We start from the raw sequence: 24,489 nt of genomic DNA, 5'->3' as shown, positions 1-24,489 counted from the left end.
TTTTTAAATGCTCCTCACGGATTTATGGATGACTCTATACCTGCGGATATGGTGAGATGAGAAACATTTTTAAGTAATGCTTAAAAAAACTCTTTGCTAAAAAAAAATGCTGTCCAGAGTGCTGAAACGTGAGGGGAGGGAGAGCCGTTTGTAAATTCTTTATCTCCTGTTTGTTACAAATAAAGTATTTTTAGAGTTCAAACCTTATCTTACATAACCTACTTGTAAATTATTTTTTGATGATATTGGATAGCCATACATTTAAAGCGATTGCCTGCTTTTTACTTCCATGACTAAAAGAAAACGGGTTTTAAAGGTTTTAATAAAAACAATTTCAATACAAGTGAAAAACAACACAATTATTTAACATTAATCTTAAACTGGGGATCTTCTTCCTCCGCTTAGTTTTTCAGTTTACAAAGTCCGTCATCTAAATAGGGATTAGACATAGCGCCAGCGCAACTTGCTTTTAAAGGGGATGAGAGCTGAGTCTCTCATTGGTTTACTGCACGTTACGCCCAAAATACTCCCACTATAATAGGACCTACCCTTTTCGACCATGCGCTCGGCGCACAAACCATTTTTCCCGTCGTTAAATTAGCAAAAGTGCATTCGGACACGCCCATTTAGACGTTGCGCTGTGCGCTTTAGACAATGCGCTTAGATCGTTAAAATAGGGCCCTTTGAGTTTACAAAGTCCGTCATCTAAATAGGGATTAGACATAGCGCCAGAGCAACTGGCTTTTAAAGGGGATGAGAGCTGTGACTCTCATTGGTTTACTGCACGTTACGCCCAAAATACTCCCATTACAATATGACCTTCCCTTTTCGACCATGCGCTCGGCGCAAAAGCCATTTTTCCCGTCGTTAAATTAGCAAAAGTGGATTCGGACACGCCCATTTAGACGCTTAGATCGTTAAAATAGGGCCCTAAGATTTGTGTTTACTGAAATGACTAAAGTAGTCAAACCTGTTCATTACAAGTGGATGTCCCAAAACTTTTGTCCATAAAGTGTTAGATCAGATCAAAGCTGTTATTCTCTGAACATCTTGCCCTCAATTGAATATCTGACATGAGTAGAAAATGGACTGCGACAATGTGTGGACTACAGCATGGCTTGTCAATCTATTGAAAGGGTTAACTTTCCTGAAAGGAATATTCCACTTTCTTAAAAAAAATCCCGATAATGTACCCCATATCATCTAAGTTGTTTATGTCTTTCTTTGTTCGGTTTAGAAGAAATTAAGTTTTTTGAGGAAAACATTTTGGGATTTTTCTCCATATAGTGAACTTTAGTGGATCTCAGCAGTTTACAGTTTCAGTGCAGCTTCAAATGCCTCTAAACGATCCCAACCAAGACATAAGGGTCTAATCTAGCAAAACGATCTTCGTTTTTGCATTAAAATTACTTTTAAACCACAACCTCTTGTCTTGCACTAGTCATGTGAATCATTACATATGTGAAATGGGCACACTTGCGGACCATTTTAAACAATAAAGTGACAAAAAGACATTAATAAATATCATTCCACATAGGGCTGTGCGGTATGATGGTATATACCGTGAAATAAAATGTCAGATGTAACAGATTTCGTATAACGCGGAATGTAAATAAGTGGGCGTGGCTAACTCTGCACTCCTGCATGTTGGACTGAGTGTGATGGAGAAACATGTAAAATAATCCACTCATAACATATGAACAAGGTATTTGTGTAATTTCATAATAAGCGCCAGTGAATCCACCGTGGGTCTCTTTCGCTTTCTCTCTGTGCTCATGCAGCAGCAGGTCTCTCGCATGAGGCTTGAGGTGTGGGCAGGGGGCTGCATCACAAAATTAAGAAAGCTATTCTTGCACATATAATGCTAATAGTTGTAATGTTTTCTGAACTTTAAGCAAGCTATGACAAAACGGGTTTATATCAGTGACATGTGTGCTGCTGGAGCGATGTAGTTTGATGCGCCATTTGCTTATAGTACAAACATCTTTGATCAGAAAGATGAGAAAGAGACCCAAAAGTAAAGGTTCTTCTTCTTCTTCTTCTGCCATTGCGGTCTATGGCAGCCCATAGCAGCGAAAATTATGAAATTTGACACGCTTATAAACGACTGTCCAAAAAGTCTCCACAGCAAATTCTCAATCTAAAAGTCTCAAACGTGCTATCCCCACCAACAGTCCAAAGTTGCACTTACGTTTTTGCTTATTACTTCTGATCCGTAAATCCTAGAAACAAAATTCTTGTTTCTTCTGATTTCTTGGTTCAAGACAATTCGATTGGACTCTATGACGTAATTTTCTGTCATGAAAATTATTCCGCCATTTTGAATTATTTGTAAAACCTACTTTTGCGAACTCGTCCTAGAGCTTTTGCCTGATTGCCACAAAAATCGGTATGTGGCATCTACAGACACTCAAGGCAAAAAGTTATGGAATTCGTGTTGATTCGTCAATCTGTTTCCGTAAACCGCATCAATAAATTTTACGTAGAGCGCTTAACACGGATTTGAGGGTGTATCTTCCCCAAGGTGAACGTGATTTTACCAAGTAGGATGTGGTCCTGGATCAACACCATTGTTGTTCCTGGATCAACATTTTCATTAACCAATCAGATTGCAGGATTAGGATAAGTGTGTATGTTAGATTTAGGTTTAGGATTGGGTTGGGGCTTTTTAAGAAATACTCCTCAAACTATTATTTTACACTAATTTGAGGGTTTAAAAATGGTTGGGTTTTGAGTTAAGGGTAGGTTGGGGTATCTTTTTTAAAACGTTGATCCAGGATCATCAAAAAATGTTGATCCAGGATGACAACACTTGGTACTTGTAATGCCAGTCAGGAACTAAGGGTGCATGCCCAGTTTCGTTGCAGCGCCACCTACTGGTAAGACGAATGTTTTACATGCTTATAACTTTGGCTGCGATCGACGTATTCTCACAGGACTTGTTTCCTTGGGGTCCTGAATAGTCGCAGAGTCCAACGGTACCAAACATGCCAGATTTCGCCTTACAGTTAGCCATGCACAGCAAAATAGCACTTAAAAAACACGCGCAAATATCTCAGCGAGCGTTATTCCGATCGACTCGAAAACACCATAGGAAGAACATTACAAAAAAACTCTATTGGCGTTATATTAAAATTTCCATCAGAAATGGCTGAAAATTGCAAAAAAATAAAAATTACCTCCAAATTTTGTGCTTTTTTCACATAAACTCCACAACGAAAAGAGATTTTTTCACAAGATTTGATACGCTGATGTACGAAAAAATTATGCTTGCACCACTAGTTGGCCTTATAATTGAACAAAACCTTTGAAATCAAGCAACCCTATGGTCATACAACTGTTTCTTCACTAAACTAAAGTGTTTAGTCATAAAACTAACTAGATGTAACACAGTTATTACCTGAGGTTGCATGCACAATTTTGTCATTGTGCCACCTAGTGGTTTTGAGATAGAAATGTTTTTTTTTTTAAACTACTGCAACAGTACATCTAAAACCATGAGTCATCATGGATTATTCCTTTTATGGCTTGGACTATAATCATTGGTGGATGCCAAATCACTTCCTAGCAACCAACGAGAATACCTTATCAACCATTTTTGCAAGAGCTATATCTCTGCATCAGAACATCGTAGAGACACTCTTTTGTCTCATTAACACCACATTTTGTGATCCGAGTATTGCCACTGCAAGCACCACTCACATTTCCTTCAGCTAACAATGCTTCTCGAGAAGATAGGAAGAGATTTCACGGAATGAGAACGCAGCTGTTTTGCTGATCATTTTTATATTCTTTCGTCTGAAATCAAGGGGTTTTCCTAGGTTCTTTAATCTGTTCATCCAAACGCAACTTTATTTCCTTCTGTGCCCTTTTTGGCTTGACCCCGGTAATTGCTGCTTGCAGCTATATTTTTTATAATATCTATCTATATCTAGAGCTTTGTCTCTTACAGTACAGGTGTATCCTATCTGTAGATTTGTGCATAGATTCATACCTGTTCATTTTACATATTACAGCTTCAATAGTCTATAAAATTAATAATACAATTAAAAACAAGTTTCTGTCTATCAATAATTAATCTGTTGTTATCTTCTGTGCATTTTCACTTTAACACTAACTTTAACTTGCCCATATTTTAAAACTGTGGTGGGCATTAAGTTAAAAGCTAGTGAGTGGCAAATTTCTGCAAATTTTATATTCCAAAAACAAAATAAACCAAAAAACATGTATACTGTGAAATATGCTGTTACGTGAAAAAAATGACTCATTCCATCAAATGGATTTGTGGTTATACTGCCCACCCCTAATTCCACATACAACAACATCAGAACGGTCCTCTTTCTTCACACTTGCAAACACTGGAATAATAGTTTCGCTTACGTCATGCGTGATCTTTCGACGTGATTACGTAATACGTAAGGTCAGGCTAGCACATCACAAGCCTAGTGCAAGACAAAAGTTGGTTTTTGAATATTCCTTTAAGCTATTACCTTTGCCAACCGTCCAAATTGGTTACTTATGAGGGTCCATTACATTTAGGATGTTGCCTTAAGGGAAGCGGTCTATTGTATATACATACAGCAGTAAACTCCGAACAGCTCACTAGAGATTGGAACACACTAAATTCTAGCAGGACCAAAAGTCATCAATATTTTATATATTCCTGTCGGATAAGCAGATGAATGCTTCAGAATGTGAACTGATGTCAAATCACCCTTTAATGATGTTTTGCAAAGAAGCCAAATGTGTCTGCAAACGCGTTCTGCATTTTATTGCACCGCTATTTAAATGCCAGACACCAAACGCAGACCTGATATTAAGACTTGATCAACCTGACCTCATTACACGACTAACTCTGGATAGTGGAGTTAAACTTAAGCATCTACTTCAAAGCAAAGCAATGCCATTTAGCATCTACAGCATTTTTACTACACATCAAATCACTCGTAATCGTAATGAATCACTCCGACGAATCAGCCTCCACTTCAAACTGCCTCAAAGGAAGAATTTGACAAGAAGACGCTTTCTAAATAGGTCATTTTACGCCCATGTGCTTTTATGTTTTTCTAAATAAAAACACCCCAAAAGATGCTGAAGCATGAAGTGTTTGAGGTTTTGTGGGTCAAACCCAGATTTTAAAATACGCCATACGCGCAAGACTAAAGCCCGCTTCCTTTTACTAGATTACCGCCACCACACAAGTTTGTCCATCATGCTTGTAGCTCTTAATGGATTTGGGAGGGTTTATCTTCTGATCTAAACATTTACATTACTTGAGCTTTTGATTACTCCAGAGTCCGAAAGAGCCTCCCAGTCATGTTTCAGTTTATTAGACCGAAACAGGACATATCAGTCACTCCTCTTTCACTGTTTATTTTGATTAACACGCCGCAATTGTTTTGATTGGTGGTTCTTAACCAGCGGGGCTTCATGGTGTCTGAGTTAAAATTTATGTGTGGGCCTCCTCCCCCCTTAGGCCTAATGGGAAAGCTTTGCCAGGGTTGGGGACAACGTTTTTGATTGCCAAACCCTTTTTGGCCTCTGTCATTTAGGTCTGTACAATTCAAGTTTTACTAAACGTTTGATTTTAATTAAAAAAATTTGGTCTTGTGTTTGGTCCCTAACTGAAATCGAATGTAAATTCTGGCCCCTGAAGCGAAACCGTTCGAGAACCACTGGCTTTAATTATATACAGCACACGACCCTGTACGGCACAGATTCGAAGATCCGTTGTTAGATACAGTGGGTGGTTTACGTCTGGCTATTGTTTAGTCTCAACGTCTAATATGGACAAGCACATTAATCATTAGTATGCAGTATTAATGGACATTTGCATGTGTGAAAAGAATGATTCAAGTTCGTTTAGCTGATTGGAAAAGCAGGCAGACCAGACTGCTAAATCAGATAAATATCTCTCTCTCTCTCTCTCTCTCTCTCTCTCTCTCTCTCCAGACGTATTTACCCCCCTGATGACAAGCTGCTCCTGGAGAAATATGAGAGTCTTCTTTCGGTTGCCTTTCAGACATTTCTCGCCGGGCGAGCAGCTTCACTTCAAAAGGAAATGAATAATCCGCTGAAACGAATGAAGGCACGTACCTGAGCCGAAACTCAACAACCTCTTTTTCCCTCAGATCCCTCCCCCTGCCACTGTTTCTCTGCTGAGAAAAGAAGACACATTCAGGATGACTGGGGAATGGTGGTGCTCCTTGCATTTCATTGTGCATCTGATTCTCATCAGTGGTGCTTGCTAAGGCGAGCGGCCCTTTTACTGTTGCTTGTAGTTGGAGTTTGCTAAAATCCTTAGCTGCTAAGTTTTAAACCGAGGCATGTAAAGTCCCTCGCCCTCTGTGGACAAAAATGCTAAAATCCTGCTGCTTGAAGATGGGTGCACCATTATTTTAAGAAGTGATCGAACTTGAGTTGTGCATGGGCGATTAAAGCCATTCACTTACTTTGAAGAAGGCACATACTGTAAAATCGGTGCCGAACTTATATGGCAAGACATTCATACTTTTAACTCCTCAGATTTAAAGGGACATCCCCTAGAGTTAAACATTTGATTTTTACCGTTCAGCTGATCTCCGGGTCTGGCGCTAGCACTTTTAGCATAGCTTAGCACAATCCATTGAATCTGATTAGACCATTAGCATAGCGCTAAAAAATAACCAAAGAGTTTTGATATTTTACTTAATACTTGACTCTTCTGTAGTTACATCGTGTACTAAGACCAACAGAAAATTAAAAGTTGTGATTTTTTTGGGCAGATATGGCTAGGACTATACTCTTATTCTGGCGTAATAATCAAGGACTTTGCTGCTGTAACATGTCTGCAGCTGGCGTAGTAATATTACACAGTGCTCAAAAATAGACCCCTGCTATTGAAAGTAACCAAGAAGACTATTTTCAGGCAGTGTGTAATATCACTACGCCTGCAGCAGCTATGTTACGGCAGCAAAGTCCTTGATTATTATGCCAGTTTGAGAGTATAGTTCCTAGCCATATCTGCCTAGAAAATCACAACTTTTAATTTTCTGTTGGTCTTAGGACACGATGTAACTACAGAAGAGTCAAGTTTTAAATGGGAAAATATCAAAACTCTTTGGTTATTTCTTTAAGTGCGATGCTAATGGTCTAATCAGATTCAATGGATTATGCTAAGCTATGCTAAAAGTGCTAGCGCCAGACCCGGAGATCAGCTGAATGGATTCCAAAACAGTAAAAATCAAATGTTTAACTCTAGGGGAGCTGGAAAATAGCATATTTTCAAAAAAAAGAGGAGTGTCCCTTTAAATTTAAATTGTTATAAAGTCGAAATTGTTTAATTTAATTTGACAAGTTAAAGTGTAGTCAATATTTTTCATAAAAATGACTTGCTTAGCCAATGTTTTTACAGTGTAGGAGCTGCATCACTGCAAAAGTGGCAATATTTTGCTTTATGTGCCTTATTTAGAAAATGACCTGCGGTTTCTGCTCCTTCTTGCTTAATTTGTTATGAAGGTCTCTGTTCTGATATTCTGTATTCAGCTGGAGTTTATTATTGTGCCGTTCGTCCTTTCCCGAAACCTCTGAATGTTCATTTTACAGGGATATTCAAGGCCGGATCTGTGTATCCATGCATATAAATGTGGCATATTGTTGGAGGTGTTTCATCTTTATAGCACGCATTGACGGAATCTGAAATGTGACTTTGGTTTTACACAAGTTTGAATTGCTGAGTGACGGCTCTCTGGTTGAGGCAAGATGTTTATTAGGCAGGTTGTATTGTCTGTTGATGTGGCAGGGGAGCATGTGAGCTCTGGAGCTTGTTTGGGATTGGACCAAGAGCCTGAGTTTTTACCATTGCCATGTAGTGTCCAGTAGCATAGGGAAGTTACTTCAGCAAACAATTTTTTTACTATTTACTTATGGGATTACTTGACCCATTCAATCACAATCGCTTAAAAAAAAAATACTAATAATGTAACGGTTGATGACATTTTAAGATGTCATATTGCCTATGCTATATAGCAGGGGTGTCAAACATACGGCCCGCGGGCCGCATACGGCCCACAAAGGTGTCCAATCCGGCCCGCATGATGATTTATACTGTTTTATTAAATATGAAATACATATTTTAAAAACCCTTTCAGGCGGGCATCCAGTTAGGTTTTAATATGAGAGACTCACGGAAAGCAGCAAAACGCGGAACATAGACTAAACACGGTGCCCAAAAATCTTGCTGTTTTATTGTTACCGCTCCGCTAAAGATCCACCGATTCTGGTAATCCACTTCATGTTTTCCCGCCCGCTCCGCAGCATCTCTGTGTCCTCTGCCTGGAGAGCGAAGACGACAGTTTCCGAAGTTCGTTGCATTAACAGGTAGATTCATTACATTAAATCAGTTGTTAAACAACAGAATTAGTAATGTGGAAGTTTGTTTATGTATTTCTTCCGGTAATGATTTGCTGTCTGTGTTCTAAAAGTGCTAACAACTTAGCAAGCAAACAACAACAAAATAGCCTCATTCTTAGTATTAACGTTACAATACTTGTCTAATCGATTTAATCTTCCCGATCAGATCTTAATTAATATAAACACTAAATTTGCTGTTGTTGGCACACTTTTTAGACAAAAACACCAATGCCTTGACAAAATAAAGACAGAGAACAGAAAGGGAGGCTCCTAAAGGCAGTTCAACAATGCAAACATGGATTCAAAGCTCCATCAAGCCAGCAGGTAAATCATATAGAATATTTAGCAGATTGTCACACTTTATTCTTGTTATTATATTTCCCATTATAATAACATGCTAGTAATATAACACATCATATTTATAATATTAAATAAAACCATAATAATAGTATCACCCCCCTTAGTGCCCGTTTTGGTTTGGGCCACTGCCCAATCTAGCATTTTCATTTTCTAAATGACTGTTCTCATTACAAATATATTCCAAAGAAAAGTGAATGGTTTATAAATAATTTTGGCATTAAGGCAAAAGAAGTTAAATTAAAGCTTTTCAACCTATAAGGCCAGTGGGTTTTGTTCAGATGTAAATTTGTGTGTATAATATACAGTATTAGTGTGACCTTATGAAATGTAGTTTTCACAGAGCTGTGTGTTTCTCTAGTTTTCTTGCTGAACAAACTAATTAATTGGTTTGTTTAGTTAATATTAACACAATTATCAGCACACTAAGGTTTAAAAAAATTATCCGGCCCGCACATCATGCCGTTATTTACCATCCGGCCCTCAGCCTAAAATGAGTTTGACACCCCTGCTATATAGCATATTGATCTATTTAAGCTATATATTTTGTGCATTCACAGGGAAATTCACTTTTTTTGTTGTACATTAAAAACATATTGGCTGTGTCCAAAACCTAAACACATTTGGACAGCCTTCGTAGGAAGTGTAAAATATAAACAGAGAGCGCCTTGTGATAACTAATCCCATATTTAAAAACTGCAATACCAGGAGGCGCAATGATATTACGCAGCACCCGAAAAAAGTCACCTGCCTTCGAAAGTTACTAAGGGGACTATTTTCGGGCAGTGCGTAATATCACTACGCCTACAGCAGCCATGTTACGGCAGCGAAGTCCTTGATTATTACGCCAGAATGAGAGTATAGTTTCTAGCCATATCGGCCTAAAAAAAAATCGCAACTTTTAATTTTCTGTCGGTCTTAGTACATGATGTATCTACAGAAGAATCAAGTTTTAAATAGGAAAAATATCAAAACTCTTTGGTTATTTTTTAGCGCGATGCTAATTGTCTAATCAGAATCAATGGATTATGCCAAGCTATGCTAAAAGTGGTACCGCCAGACCCGTAGATCAGCTGAATGGATTTAAAAATGGTTAAAGTCAAATGTCAACTCTAGAGAGCTGGAAAATAAGCATATATATTTTTTAAAGCTCTACTGTGTACTTTATTGAGTTAATTCTTAACAAAAAACCATGTTTTCTTTCAAAAGTATGTGCTCATCCATGTGTAATTACTTCCCACCCACTAATGAAAGTATTCTCGTAAGTGTAGAATCTGCTATTTAAAATGCATACCGTCGAAGCGCTCTCTGGCTGAATCCATGTTGTGCCTCCATCTTTGAAATACATTCACCGACGAGGGACATTCCTGAAATTCAAGTTCCGCCTTTCGCGCTTTCACTCTACACTCATGCTGTCCGATAGCTGAAGCCTTCGGAGGTTGCATGTGTAGGCGGTATACGTCATCAAGACAGTCTTATTTCAGAATATTAACAATTATAAAGCTGACAATTATTCTTAGTTAATTGTAAATTGATGTAATATGCGTATGACTTGCGAATGTAATGCTCAGTTGATTTAAATAAACCAGGCTTGATGACGTATCCAGCCGTGACCTGCGTAGCTGAATCCTTCGGATTTTACAACAACCGCACACCGTGATGAACCTGCGATCTAATGCTTTGATTTGAAAGCCTGTTGAAGACATATTCTCGAGGACATTAAAACAAATCGCCAAGGATGCGAAACGGGGATTTTAAACGACAACGTGACAGGAAAAACATCAAGACCAAAGTCACTATTGGAGTTAGTTTTCCAAGAGGGGGCTCAAGGGACACTGAAGTTGCACTTTCTATATTCTCCACAGGTAATTCAGCATATTCGTTTACATCTATACAGTCCATGTTGTAAACTTGAAGTTTTATAGTTCCTTGGCTAACTTTAGCATGATTATGCATAACACTTGTTAGTGTAAACATGCATGTGGTTTAATGTGTTCAAACAGACACACGCCGTCTCTCCGCCCATTTATGTAATCTGAGGTACTGAGATAAATGTTTTTCATCTTTTCTGACCTCTAGCACAAACACACGGTGACAGCGCTATTTTTAGCCTTTCATTGATAAAAGCGTCTGATCTGCGCGTCTTTCGTTTCATTTTACAAGCGTGTGAAAGTTGCGCGATCTTTTTTCACCCAATATGAGAGAAAGCTCTTACATATACACGGACATGTAACGTTTACTTAAAACATAAGCATTGTACTTTGACATAATATTAATTCGCGTCCATTTAAACCCATCATGGTTGCTTTTTGTATGTGATTTTAAGCGGACATATCATGACAATCAGACTTTTTTCATGTTAAACATAAATCTGTGTGCTTTGATGGATCACAGGCAAAGGACATTGCAAATTGTTCATTTTTTTCTCATTGCTTTTGCTTTGTAGCTACTGGAAGCCATGTTAACCTTGGCATGACACGGCCGGGCCACCATACGAGTTAAAACGCGTTCCGAATGGGGGGGGCTAGAAGGTATTATTCAGTTGCTTGTCATATAGACTTTCACCGCTAGATGGGAGTAGATCTTACACAGTGGAGCTTTAAGTCCCTTTAAGAGTTATGTTAAATAATATTCTGGCTCATTCGAGTTTTGTAATGGTTTTAAATAGTATATGTTTTATGAAGCCCATCCATTGGTACACAAGACCATTGGTTCTCATGAGTCATGTGACTAGTCGTCATATGCGTCTTGACGAAACACACAGTAAGAGACACATGAGAACCAATGATCATCTTATATACCAACGTGGAGCCATCGTGCCATCATTTTTGACCTATATGCTTACATTCAAACATCTGCTTTAATTACGAATCATTTTCTCTCACAAATGTAGAATTTCCAATTTTTAGTTCAAATTAATTGCCATATCGCTTTTTATAATTTGGCTTTGTTGCAAAGCAGCTGTACAGTTAATACACATTAGTACTACAGGCTAAAAAGACATAAGGAGAAGCAATATAAAATAAGAAAAATAGAGAAAGTCATTGACTGTATGAATGTGTCCACAAACCCTCAAACTTTGTTCAATAACACAAGCAATATCATGAAAAATCAGCTTTGTTAAACTGCACCCAGACCAAGGGCAAACAAACCAAATTTTGCATCAATCTCACAGTAGCAAACATTGGCAAATATTGACTCATCACCTGCAGTCAGAATGTGGGCTTATTGCGGCCCGATTTCCCTCAGCTGCCTGCTTGAACAAAGAGTCTGGGTCTGAGGAACAATGGAAGGCGGCGATGAGCAAAAAACCTTGGTTTAATGCACTTAAACTCTCTCTCCATCTGAGCCAAAACAACAGATCAATGACCAGCTTATTGAGTTAGAACCAGGATAATGTTTCTGCTTGAAAAGCATGCAACATTTGTAATCGAGAAACATCAGAGTCTGTGAGGCACAAAAATTGTGTTGGATCACAGATTCAGAATGATATTGATCAGGCTGTTGAATGTGATGACTCAATCTTGACCAAACAACATTTTGATGCTGTCGTTGTAATGCCTGCTGCTCTTTTCTCTATATTTTGTTAACGTCCAGTGTTGTTTTGGCTTATAATATAACTTCTGCTGATTGTTTATGAAACAGTGGACCTTTATTTCTTTTTGGATCAAAATTGAGATTTGAATTAGAAGTCTAAAAAACATTGTAATATTGTTAATTACTGAAATATTTGATGCAGGTGGAAATTCATGAGGTGCAGGAGGTGAATCTATTAATATTTGTTACTGCTGAATTAATTTCAAATTAAATGAATTACAGTACACTTCAAAAAAATGCTGTCATTTATAACCCAGCGTTAGGTCAAAAAGGCACAAACCCAACTTGTTGGATTGTAGTTTGCTGGGTTGTTTGAACCCTAAAACGCTGTGTTGTTTTAACCCATTGTTGGGTAAAATATAAAGTATCTTTGAGTTAATTTAACACAACGCTTGGGTTTATCCCTTTCTGACCTAATGCTGGTTTGAAAATAATCCCAACATTTTTAAATAAATAAACTAAAATGATTAATAACGTAACAAAATATTTGTCTTTGTAACCTTTAATACAATAGTGTAATCCATTTTTAACTTTGACTGCTGCCAAAAATATGTATTTAAAGTCCCCAAGTATCATTAAAATGATAATTTTTCCTTTTGATATAAATAGTGTACATAATGCTTAGTATGTACACTGCAAAACAATGACTTTCTTACTTAAATAGAAATTTCAAAAAATTCTTAATTTAAGATGTTTTTTCTTAATGAGCAAAATTACCTTAGAAAATAAGTCTAGTTTTTTAGACAAAAAACAAGTACAATTTAAGTGAATTTGTGCTTAAACCAAGCAAAGTAATCTGCCAATGAGGTGAGAAAAAAATCATGAAATAATAAGATTTGGCAGATGTTTTTGCTTTTAATTAAATTGTATATTTTTGTCTAAAAACTAGACTTATTTTCTTATGTAATTTTTCTCATCAAGAAAATACATCTTCATTTATTTTTAAATATTTCTACTGAAAACAAGACAAAAATACTACCTTACAGATTACTTAAATATCTCTCTTTTACAAATTTAGTATCAGGGGGTCCCTGCTCCATCTCTCTCTCTCTCTCTCTCTCTCTCTCGTTTAAGAAGTTCTGCCCCTCCAAAAACGTCCCTGACCCATGCTTTCCATTGGGGTTAATGAAGTCTGATATTGCATCAGTGTCGTGCAAGCCGCTACATTACGCATACACATAAAGGGTGCTCCGGTTTAGTGCCATAGCACAGGGCGGATCATGCGTAAATCAGACAACACAAACTGTTAGACAGACTTAAGATTATCAATAACACTGATGAGCAAAAGAGAAGACAAACATTGTAAAATATGTTTCTGGTGGCTATCAGCATTGTTTTTTAAAAATAAAGTAAGTTCAGTTTTCAATTGGGTTCCAAATAATGGCTTTGATTGATGTCAAGGACTTATTTGGGTGACAAGCAACCTGTGCTGTTATGGTTTAGCAATCTTTCCGAAATCACTCAAGTAGGTCTCACAAATATTCCATATGGAAAGAATTTGTAAAAAAAATACAGACAAAACATAACATGCAGCTAACTGTTCATGATGAGAGCATTGAAAATCTGTGTTGGTGGGTTTGGTTTTTACTTTATGCTGTTCTGCAGGAGGAAGATATCCTAGACCTACTGGAACAGTGTGAGCTGGATGATGAGAAACTGATGGGAAAAACCTCCAAACAGAAAGGACCAAAGGTACACACACACACACACACACACACACACACCTTGTAAACTTTTTTAGTCAGGACCTCTCATAAATCAACACAATCTTATGGCAATCCATGGGTATTTTAATAGGTGACTTTTTTTATCAAGACATTTTGGTAAAATCTGCATTTGTCCCAGAGACTTTGTGTTGGGGCGGGTTCAGGGGTCGGGTATCTTGCTTTTTAAAAAAATATTGCACTTTTTTGTATATGATTTACTTTGTATGAATTTATACAAATTGGCCACCTCTTAAAACTTACAAATTCCTGAAAGATCAGGTTTCATAGACACATTATTTATTTATTTATATAATTCTAATGCTTTAAATTATATGTATTGATTAAGTAAGGGAATAATGGACGACAGGCCATTGAATTATAAGAAAATAATGCACACCCAAAGTGGTAATGCGGCATGACGTGAAGCAGCAGCGTCTTCTTCTGTTCTTACTAGATCACAAACTCAAATTGATCTTCTGATGGTTACATAAAGAACGCGTATGAGGAAAGTCCTATCCTATTATGAGGTCTGTGAAGGAGCGAGGCATGATGGCAGAATCTAAAGATGTAGAGATTAATTGCCCATGGCCTTATTTGTCCAAGTTCATGTCTCTTAAAGAAACAAACAGTAAAGCTTACATGTTTGTATGCAATCCGTGCCAAAGATTTGTCTGTCTGCATACATCGAAAACTTACACATACAATCACATACAAGTGAGTAATAGTCATTATCCTACTTTACTGCTTCTATATTAAATATCTATTTCTATTTTAATATCAGTGATGAGTCTGTGTTTCCCATTGATCACTTAGGCCAGGGGTCTCCAACCTTTTTGGGAACAAGGTCTACCACAATGCCTAAAACAATGTTGAGGGCTACTTTTTTGATATAATCTACTCAAAACTTGTATTATTTTACTTTATTTTATTTTATTTGTTGATATGCTTTATCAGTGTTTAAAATGTTAACATACATAAAAGAAGCCAAACAAATAAAAAAAGTCATACTGTAAATATTAAAATTGAGGCTATTAATAGAATGTGCTTTGGTGGGCAACTCACAGACTTTATGCTGGCAACCTGGTGCCCACGGGCACCATGTTGGAGACCACTGACTTAGACTATGGTGGTTCACCAAAATCCAATCTGCCCTGCCACAGTTTTGTAACAAACGAACACTAAATCTGTTTGTTTTACTGCAAACACTGACCACAATGATGGTGGTTTGATGCAATTCAAACTCAATTGTGCTGTCAATAATTTTTTTTCTCTTTCTTTCTCTCCGCACTAAATGGCAGTGCTGTGGTTGGATAGTGTACATTAAGGGGGAGGTATTATTCTAATAAGATATCCTTATGACATCATAAGGAAAGCCAAATTTCAATGACCTATTTTTGCTCACACCTACAAAGTGGCAATGCTAACATTTTCACGCCATTGTTTCAAGGTCTCTTAAAACGTTTCATTGTTTTTCTTTTTTATGCCTATTCATTGGCAATTTGGCAGACTGTCAGTTTGAAATAAATAATTTTTTATCATGTAGTTCACAAACTTAAACAACACTGAAATCATATTGTATTACATTACGTTGTTTTAAACCCCAAATCATATTTTAAAACATTCTTCATTAATAATTATTCAGTCGCTTGCAATATAAAAGTAGTTTTAATGTAGCCAACTTATTTTTAACAGTAACTTTTTCAGATGGGTAGCTTGGCTGTAGTTTAACTACTTTTACTGATAGTAAGTACACTGTAAAAAAAATTCCGTATAAATTGCAGCTGGGTTGATGGTAATTTACCGTAGATTTACATTTATGTTTTTTACTGGCAAGAGTTTGTTCAAAGTTAAATGAACATTAAACATTTACAAGTCTTTGTCTTTACAGAGTAAAACTAAAAAAAAAAACAGTAACAAGCAAAACATTCTGGAAAACAAAATCTGAAGCAAAAACAGAAAAAGGTTGATAATGATTTCTGGTTCCCAGAATGCTTTGCATGAGGCTGTTATTGTATAGTTTTATTCTGTAAAGATAAAGACTTGTTAATATTTAAAATTTATTTTACTTTGAACAAACTCTTGCTAGTAAATAACATAAACGTAAATCTACTGTAAATTTCCGGCAACCCAGCTGCAATAACATTGTAATTTCTACGGATTTTTTTTACAGTGTAGCTTGTAAACTCTTGGAATAAATAAATGTATTTTAATAAAAAACTCAGAAAATAAGAAAAATAAAGAAAAATCTTTTCAGGAGTTGACATATGCCACACGAACAAATTATTTAAAATAGCTTAACAATAAAGTTACCCAACCTACACTGTAAAAAAAAATCCGTAGAAATTACAATGTTATTGCAGCTGGGTTGCCGGTAATTTACCGTAGATTTACATTTATGTTATTTACTGGCAAGAGTTTGTTCAAAGTTAAATAAATTTTAAATATTAACAAGTCTTTATCTTTACGGAATAAAACTATACAATAACAGAACCAGAAATCTGGGAACCAGAAATCATCATCAACCTTTTTTCTGTTTTTTGCTTCAGATTTTGTTTCCCAGAATGTTTTGCTTTATGCTGTTTTTTTTAGTTTTACTCTGTAAAGACAAAGACTTGTAAATGTTTAATGTTCATTTAACTTTGAACAAAATATTGCCAGCAAAAAACATAAATTTAAATCTACGGTAAATTACCGGCAACCCAGCTGCAATTTCTACGGAATTTTTTTACAGTGTAACTTACCTAGGGTTAAATATTCAAACAAAAATACAGTCTGCTTCCCTAACTCCTTAACAAAGAAAAACAGTGTTTAAACAGGGATAAGTGATTGGTGGCGTCAAACTCTCTAGATCCAAATTATTTACAATAATATTTACAATGAATGAGGCTAACAAATCAGAAGGGTTAAGCAATCTCACAGTCAAAAATCAGGCAAGGGTCTAATAAGTGGTATGTAAAATGCAATGCATGAAATGGAATGGAAACTGTATGTTATCTATTTGATGGAACATTGAGCTGGTCATGCAGTGAATGCATAGAGAGTCCTGAGCAGCCAACCTAAAACTGTGCTGAATAGTGATGATAAAGGTGTTATTTACATCTCGATGCTAATTTTAAATTACTTTAATCAAAATGAAACAATGGACGGTTAAACAGAATCTCGAAAAAAATGACATTGGAAAAACAGAATCTCGAAAAATGAAAACCGATATAACAGAATTTGAGAAAAAAATAAAAGGAAAATAAGAAAAATGAAACAGATTTTATAGGGCACTGAAGTAGACCTTGTAGTTTTGTAAGAAACACCGGAGGACGAGTCTGATAGACCACAACTACACAGAGCTTCCTTAAGTCAGAATCGTCAACTACTCATTTAAACCACCCGGCAGCTAATAGATTTCAAAAATATGTAGTTCTGCACATTCCTAGTGCAATGCCTTTATTAAGTTCTTAGTGAATTCCTGTGTCTCCACAGTTCTGGGTGATTTCATTTAAAGCTTTGTCCAAATTAACACGGTGGGTGTAATCAAAAGCAGATCATCCCAGAGGAGCATTTTATTTTTAGGAGATTGCTCTTCTGGGGATCTAATGGAGATCTTAGTTATGGTTCATTTAAGTATCAACTTCATCTTAGATGTCCTTTAATGCACAGTAACAGGATAAATATACAATAAATGTAGTTAAGATAGTTTGGTCTTGCAAGGTAAATGTTTGAGTTTTATTGAAATCCCTTACTTTTAATTGCAGACTTCAGCATCTTCGCAAGTCAGAAGAAATGTTTTTTTAAAGGCATTCAAAGAAATAGTTCATTCTTTCATAACTTCATTAAATTACAGCTCACCCCATGGAGTCATTTGGGTTACTTTAATGGTGGACGTATGTGACTTTTGAAGTTTTAACAAGCTTGCACTTGCATATGTATATAAAGTAAAAATCGTTGGTTGTGTTGAACTTAAGAAAGGAAGTCATATGCCGCTTTATCATTGCAAAGTACGGCACGGTAACGCTCACTTTTGGGGGGCTGGGTTTCCACTGGGTATAGTGCGTAGAACCTGATACTTTTTAGTACCACCTCAGGTTGAGGTTCCAAGCAAGCCATACCATTACTAAAACATGATGATGTTTAACACTGAAGATAACTAATTGGTCAGAGAGAATCATCACTACCAGCGTCGTTTCTAAATACAAGATTAGTTTACCCTTGTGCGCTGTCAAGCAAACCAGTGATGTTGTCATCTCTGCCTTGTTGTACAACTCCCCTTTAGTGGTGAAAAACACCCACAGGCTAAGAATCAAGAACACCATTCCAGTGTTTTTCACAGACTTGCAGTTTATTTATGGTGGCACATCCAACCAGGTGTATGGGTGAATAATGGGGTTCGGATGCCCGCCTCCGCATGCAAAACTGACCAAAGGTATGAGCGTCAAGACTTAAATGAGAGTTCAGCGACTGATGCCTCGGGTGTTTGTGCAGAAACTGTCATGTGAAAAGAGCTAGTAAAAACATGATGTGCAATAATCTATTTGTGGCGGTCAATTTTGATTTTGTGGCAGACTGACACAAATAAATGAATGTATGGGAAACACTGCACTCCAACGATATGCTCTGTTGCTTCCATGTTTGTTACGATGCAACTGTAACGAAAGTCTATAATCCCACTCGGAAGCAATACTAAACTTTAGTGGAAAAACAAACAAAAGCCAGCCGCACCGTGCCGTGCCAAGTTATACCCAATGGAAAAGTGCAAACATACAGTACATGTGGGTACTTGAGGGTGATTAAAGTATGAGAGACTTTTCATTTTGTGTGAACTCATAAACTTTTTATTTACCCATTTAATCTCAGAAGATCTCATCATAGATTTTTCATTCCTTTAGGGTTGGGCTAATTTGTGGTTGAAAAGGTGAAATTAGTGAGTTCCCAAGGCTTCTGAAGTGTTATTCAATTCATTGTTCGATAACTTCTTGAAGGACTTAATAGATTTATTCCCTTGACGTGCATGCATGTGTTTTGGAGCGAATAAACATGTTCCTGTAGTGACATTAATCAAGACTCGGCACGTTGGGCGTACATCAGTGCACCCTGCCACCGGTGACAAACGTTAATTGGACTCAGGGTGAAGGCTGCAACACTGACATTTGTCTCCAGTCTTCTCACATTATCTTTCCCTGTTGGTTTATTTGTCTGATTGTCTGTCTGTAGGTCCTGTCCTCCATGCCTGAGAGCAGCCTGTCACCCAGAGGGCACAGAGACCCTGAGGATACCACGGGCAGTGGCAGCGACAGCAGCTCTGGCTCTGATGCTGATGGTGAAGATGAAAGCAGCAGCATTACGCAGGAGAAACTCAACAGCTCTGAACGCTCCAGTGAGTTCCTCTGGTGGTCTGTGAAACTCTTAGTGACTTGTAGGCCAAGCCTGTTAGTGTGGATGTGGCTTTGGGTAGCCGAAACTTGGATGGTGTAAGATGTGGTCCACAATAAAGCCTATTTGGTCACCTGAATTTAAAGAGACTATACAGTGACCACAGTTTAGGGACGGGTGTATCTCTGAATTCGTAGACACATTAATAGACCAGTGTAGAAATACAGTTTTGTTTTGTGATTGTATAAAACACATAAAAGACCGGTCAGGTAAGAAAATTTGTGCCAAAAGAAGAAAATAACAAAATAACAAAAATTGTGGATTGTGGCTTAATGCTTGCTTGAATAAATTTACTGTATTAAGTTGCAGCAAAAGGTAAAACTACCAGCAAAATGCTACTAACAACACAAAAACTATTTGGCACTATTGGGCAATGCCAAAAATGATATTAAACCCATGATTTACTCACCCCAAGCTGTCCGAGTTGCATATGTCCATCGTTTTTCAGACAAACACATTTTCGGATATTTTAGAAAATGTTTTAGATCTTTCAGTTGATTAAATGTAATGTTACGGCACTACCGGAAGGTATTTATTTATGTTAATAAAGTTTTAAATATGGATATTTCTACAACAACACCGCACGGATTACCCTCAGAAGACATTTGTTTATCATCCTGGAGCCGTTTGGATTTAATTTGTGAAGGATGGACGCACTTTTTTTGGACTTGAAGGTCGTGGACCCCATAACATTACATTTAATCAACTGAAAGATCTAAAACATTTTCTAAAATATCCGAAAATGTGTTTGTCTGAAAAACAATGGACATATGCAACTCGGACAGCTTGGGGGTGAGTTAATCATGGGTTTAATATCATTTTTGGCCAAACTATCCCTTTAAGTGGATTTTATTTGTTCTGAATATACAGTATAACCATCACATATACCTTTCAGTATTTATGGCACCAGTACAGTTAAAAAGTTGACAGCTTTAAAAAGCATTTGAACATAAATTCAATAAATAATGTACAGAAGATGCAATCAGTTTAAACATCATCATTTGTATCAAAGCAAAGAATGCAAAATAAGTGCTGCACGTTGGATGAATTGCTGATCTCGGTGCTCTTTTGATGCAAGGGATAATTCAACTCAATAAATAAAAAATCTCCAAGGCACTCGATTGATGTAGAAAAACGTTAAAAAGCCTTTATTTCATCATGGCATTAATCTTTTAAAAAACAGGTGAAAAATACACCTACGCTGACACAGGCTTGTAAGCCTTAACACGTAGGTATATTTGTCACCTCTTTTTTAAAAGATGAAGCCTTGGAGATTCTTTGTTTATTGATCACAATTTGTATACCTAAATCAAATCATACTGAAGCATTTCTGAGATGCATTTTACTAGGGCTTTGAACCAGATTTTTTCCTAATTGGTTCGTTTCGAACAGAAACAGGATTTTAACGTTTCCGGTTTTCGGTTCAACCCTAAAATTGATGTTCCTGAACCGGTTCTCTATCTTGTCATCAAACATTAAAAAAGGCTACATAATCAAAGCGGCATAACTGTAATTCTGACATGCCTACATTTGTTTCAGCATTATACATGAATTAAGGCAAGAACAATTTCTGCTGTCGTTTATTGGCAAACAACTCAAACAAATGTTTTTTATTAGAAAAAGAATACTGTGGTATTTCAAAATCATTTGGTTTGTATGTGTTCTGTCAAGAACAGAAAGATTGTTTGCTTCCTTTTTGAAATGCGTCTCTCCGTGTATGCACTTTTCAGTGCACTTAAACCCGTGCACAAACAGACACAGAGGAGAAATTCCAAACTGCACTTCGGGGAGGAAGATGCAGCATAAACATAAAGTGTAAATTACGTTGTTTTTCAGTGCTTTATTCGCCAAATGTATTTTAATGGACTACAGTATGAGACATATTAGCACAACTCTCTCTCAAGTTTATACATAAAGAGTTCTGATCTTTAAAGGACATGGGGATAATCATGTTTAATTGGATTTGGACCAGACACATTCAACCGCATGTGCGTCTGTGCGTACAGAAAGTTGCGGTTATCGTTTAAAATCTCTTAAGTGTTAACATTTGCAAGCCTTTGAAACACGTGCAAATTATCAACTTTCACCCTATTTAAATTTGCGTATTAATCTGTCTGGTTTCGTTTCTGTTCCTTGCAAAACATCAAAAGTTTCTGGTTTTCGTTTTCGTTCCGTGAACCGGTTTAAAGCCTTGAATTTTACAAAAAAATTGCATTATTTTGTACAATTGTTGTAGTAATTTGTTGAATATATTTTTATATGCCAACAAATGCCAAACTACCATCTGCACAAAGACTTTAATCAGTGAATAGGTTTGTTAACCAGGTCTTTTATGAGTAGAACACTAAAACAAATCATATTTACCAGAATTGTATTTAGAAGTGAGAGTGAACATCCTGGGTGAGTGCTTTTGACTAATGCCTCGTTTATTTGCTTATAAAACTCGGTGCATAAAACAATGACACTAAAACAGCATTTTGTCACACTCATTTAAACAAGTAGCCTAATGTTGGAAAAAACACTCCAAGCTAGTGTCATGCCTCTAAAAATGTAGTTACTGTAAGTTAGTAGCATCACTACTTAGTTATTTCTGAAAACCACAGAGTAGACCTGGAACTTTTCTCCATCTGCATTGCTTCTATAAAGTCTGTGATATCCTTCTTGCCATTTCTTGTTTTTTACTTAAACTTTTCCTAGCCTACTGTCTGGCCAAACATATTAAATCTGCTGAGGCCGAGCTAAATTACAGATGTAAATCTACAATAATGCATTTGTTTACCTAATTAATACATGAAACAGAGAAAATCCATCTTTTTTAATTAGGGTCACAGTATTTGCTGGCCCAGTGCGGTTGCTCTGAATGTGAGTGGCTGGCTGTAGTAGGTGATGTGGTGAGAGCTCCCTCGGCTCTCATGCACCGTAGCCTTAATGAGCTTTTCTGATCTTTCTGTCCAGCGGTTTAAAGGGAACCCGGGAAAACGCAGGTTGAGGAGAAGTTCAGAGAAGCAGTTTTGGTGTTTCGCGAAAATTGCCCAAACAAGCCTCGGATAGGGTTTGAGTTTTAAGGTAGAGCTGTTTAAGTGCTCCTTGGGGTCTATCAGTTGAAACATTTTTAGTAAGATTCATTTTATTGTACAGGGTAGTTTGCCATTTGACATTTTATTAGCATCGCTCAAGAAGGACACTTTCCACAGATTGAACACATAATATGGCCTTGAAACTCTTTAAAAATAATGAGTCAGCAAAAGTGGGTTCTTAACCTTCGGTAAATGTTGTTCATTCACCTCAGGTGGTCAAATTAAATTTTATTCGTTTTATTTCTTTTATATGAGGTTATGGGATTTTTGGTACTGTTACAAAAGTTTGCCACAGTTTGAACCCTGATTCGTATGACTTTATGATTTTCTAGCAATAAAAATGAAATTAAAACAGGGTTAAAAGATGCGTTCACACCAAATCGTTATTACCATAATTACAAGATTTCAACGTGTTAAAAAGTTCACATCCTGGTAGAGCTCGTAATTACAGCTTGTAAGCCGGGATAACATAAACGGGACGACATTGTACGTTTGCTTATCACAGACAAGGAATGCGCAGCAGCAAACGTTTTTTAATGTGAAAAATTTAAAGTCACCATGAAACGGAAGTAGCGATTGCCTTATTTTCGCCGTTGTTACGTATATCCGAATGAAACGGCTTTTGAGATGAAATAAGGCAGGACTGGATTTGAATTTGTCCATCGAGATCTGATTGGATCGTTTGAAGTTGGGTCGTGTTGCTAATTGCTAATCGCTGCGATCTTCTCCCGGACCCCGCCCATCTGCCATACTTTTGACCGGAAGTGAAGAGAGATCGTCGGGGGCGGGATGACGTCAGTTTTTTTAAAAACGCTGCTAACAATATCTATGTAGCCCACTGTCTACAAACATTAATAATATTAACATTACTATGCATTGTTTAAAAGGTCTACAGGTTTAGCATCAGTATATGGTTTCTGTTTTGAGATACATATGCTCAGGCATCATAAATATAGTATTTTGTTACAGAAGTCCAGATGACACCATGCATAATATAAATGGGACTTTTCACCTTTGTGTTTATCTAACAACCGCGAATCGAATCCAGTCTGTTTCAAATGTGTGAATAACCCATGAAAACCGTCTAATAGAATACATCCAGTGACCATTTTTGTCCACAAATGTGTATAATTTGTGAAATATAGATATATTGTCCATTGATTACATTAGATTTCACATGAACGTTTTGTAATAGATTATAATATACAATCTGAGGACTATTTACATCGTAACACTGTATATGAGATTACATCCATGTTCAAACGCACTTTCAAATTTTGTTTTAAAAGGTAGGTGGGAGAATAATATCCAAACAGCACTGTCAAATACCGTGACGTCATCTGACTCGCTCGTTCCTCCAATGACTTCATGGAAAATATTGATAGACAAACGTGTAGCCAATTAGATAACGAATCCAACATCTTTGTGTGACGTTTTATTTCCTGGTGTGGAAACTGCATTTTATACTCTTACATACTCTTACACAAAGGATAAATAATAAGAACGAACGTGTATGCATGTAAACAAAAGACTTTTATTTTGGGGCTTTTATTTTTTTTCTTTAAAATCAAACTTTATTCTTTTATTTTTATTCATTCATTCTTTAGGAAGGATTTAAATAAAATACAATCCCGTTTTTATTTTGAATGTATTTTCTACACATTAGAGAGGTGTCCGGATTTGTGTATAAATGCAAGACATCCTTACATTATGCTCTTCAGTTTGTTTAGTTGTGGGGAAACGATATGGAAATGTGCAGATGTGAACGTGCTGTTTGTATGGTTTAACTTACACTAGTTTTTGTCATCGCTTGCACAAGAGTGCATATGGCAAAAAAAACTCGGACAGTGTGTCACATAATAGTGTTCAAATAGACATTACTGACACTTACCACTTCAGGTTGGATCTTGAATTCCTGTACGCTGAGATGTCAGCTCGTT

At 36.8% G+C, this 24,489-nt stretch overlaps 1 protein-coding gene across 1 annotated transcript in view; it reads left to right on the top strand.

The window, feature by feature from the left end:
• ttll7 (tubulin tyrosine ligase-like family, member 7) overlaps window positions 1–24,489 on the top strand; it is a 129,359-nt gene that overhangs the window by 79,589 nt on the left and 25,281 nt on the right. The window contains exons 13-15 of the mRNA XM_065241906.2: window positions 5,953–6,088; window positions 13,951–14,037; window positions 19,254–19,416. Coding sequence (XP_065097978.1) covers window positions 5,953–6,088; window positions 13,951–14,037; window positions 19,254–19,416 — 386 coding nt within the window. The remainder of the gene's footprint in view (window positions 1–5,952; window positions 6,089–13,950; window positions 14,038–19,253; window positions 19,417–24,489) is intronic.

This window comes from Paramisgurnus dabryanus, chromosome 14 (genome assembly GCF_030506205.2).
Source record: "Paramisgurnus dabryanus chromosome 14, PD_genome_1.1, whole genome shotgun sequence".
Taxonomy (NCBI): domain Eukaryota; kingdom Metazoa; phylum Chordata; class Actinopteri; order Cypriniformes; family Cobitidae; genus Paramisgurnus; species Paramisgurnus dabryanus.
Note: the sequence above shows the minus strand (reverse complement) of the source record. Positions and strands in the feature narration are given on the sequence as shown.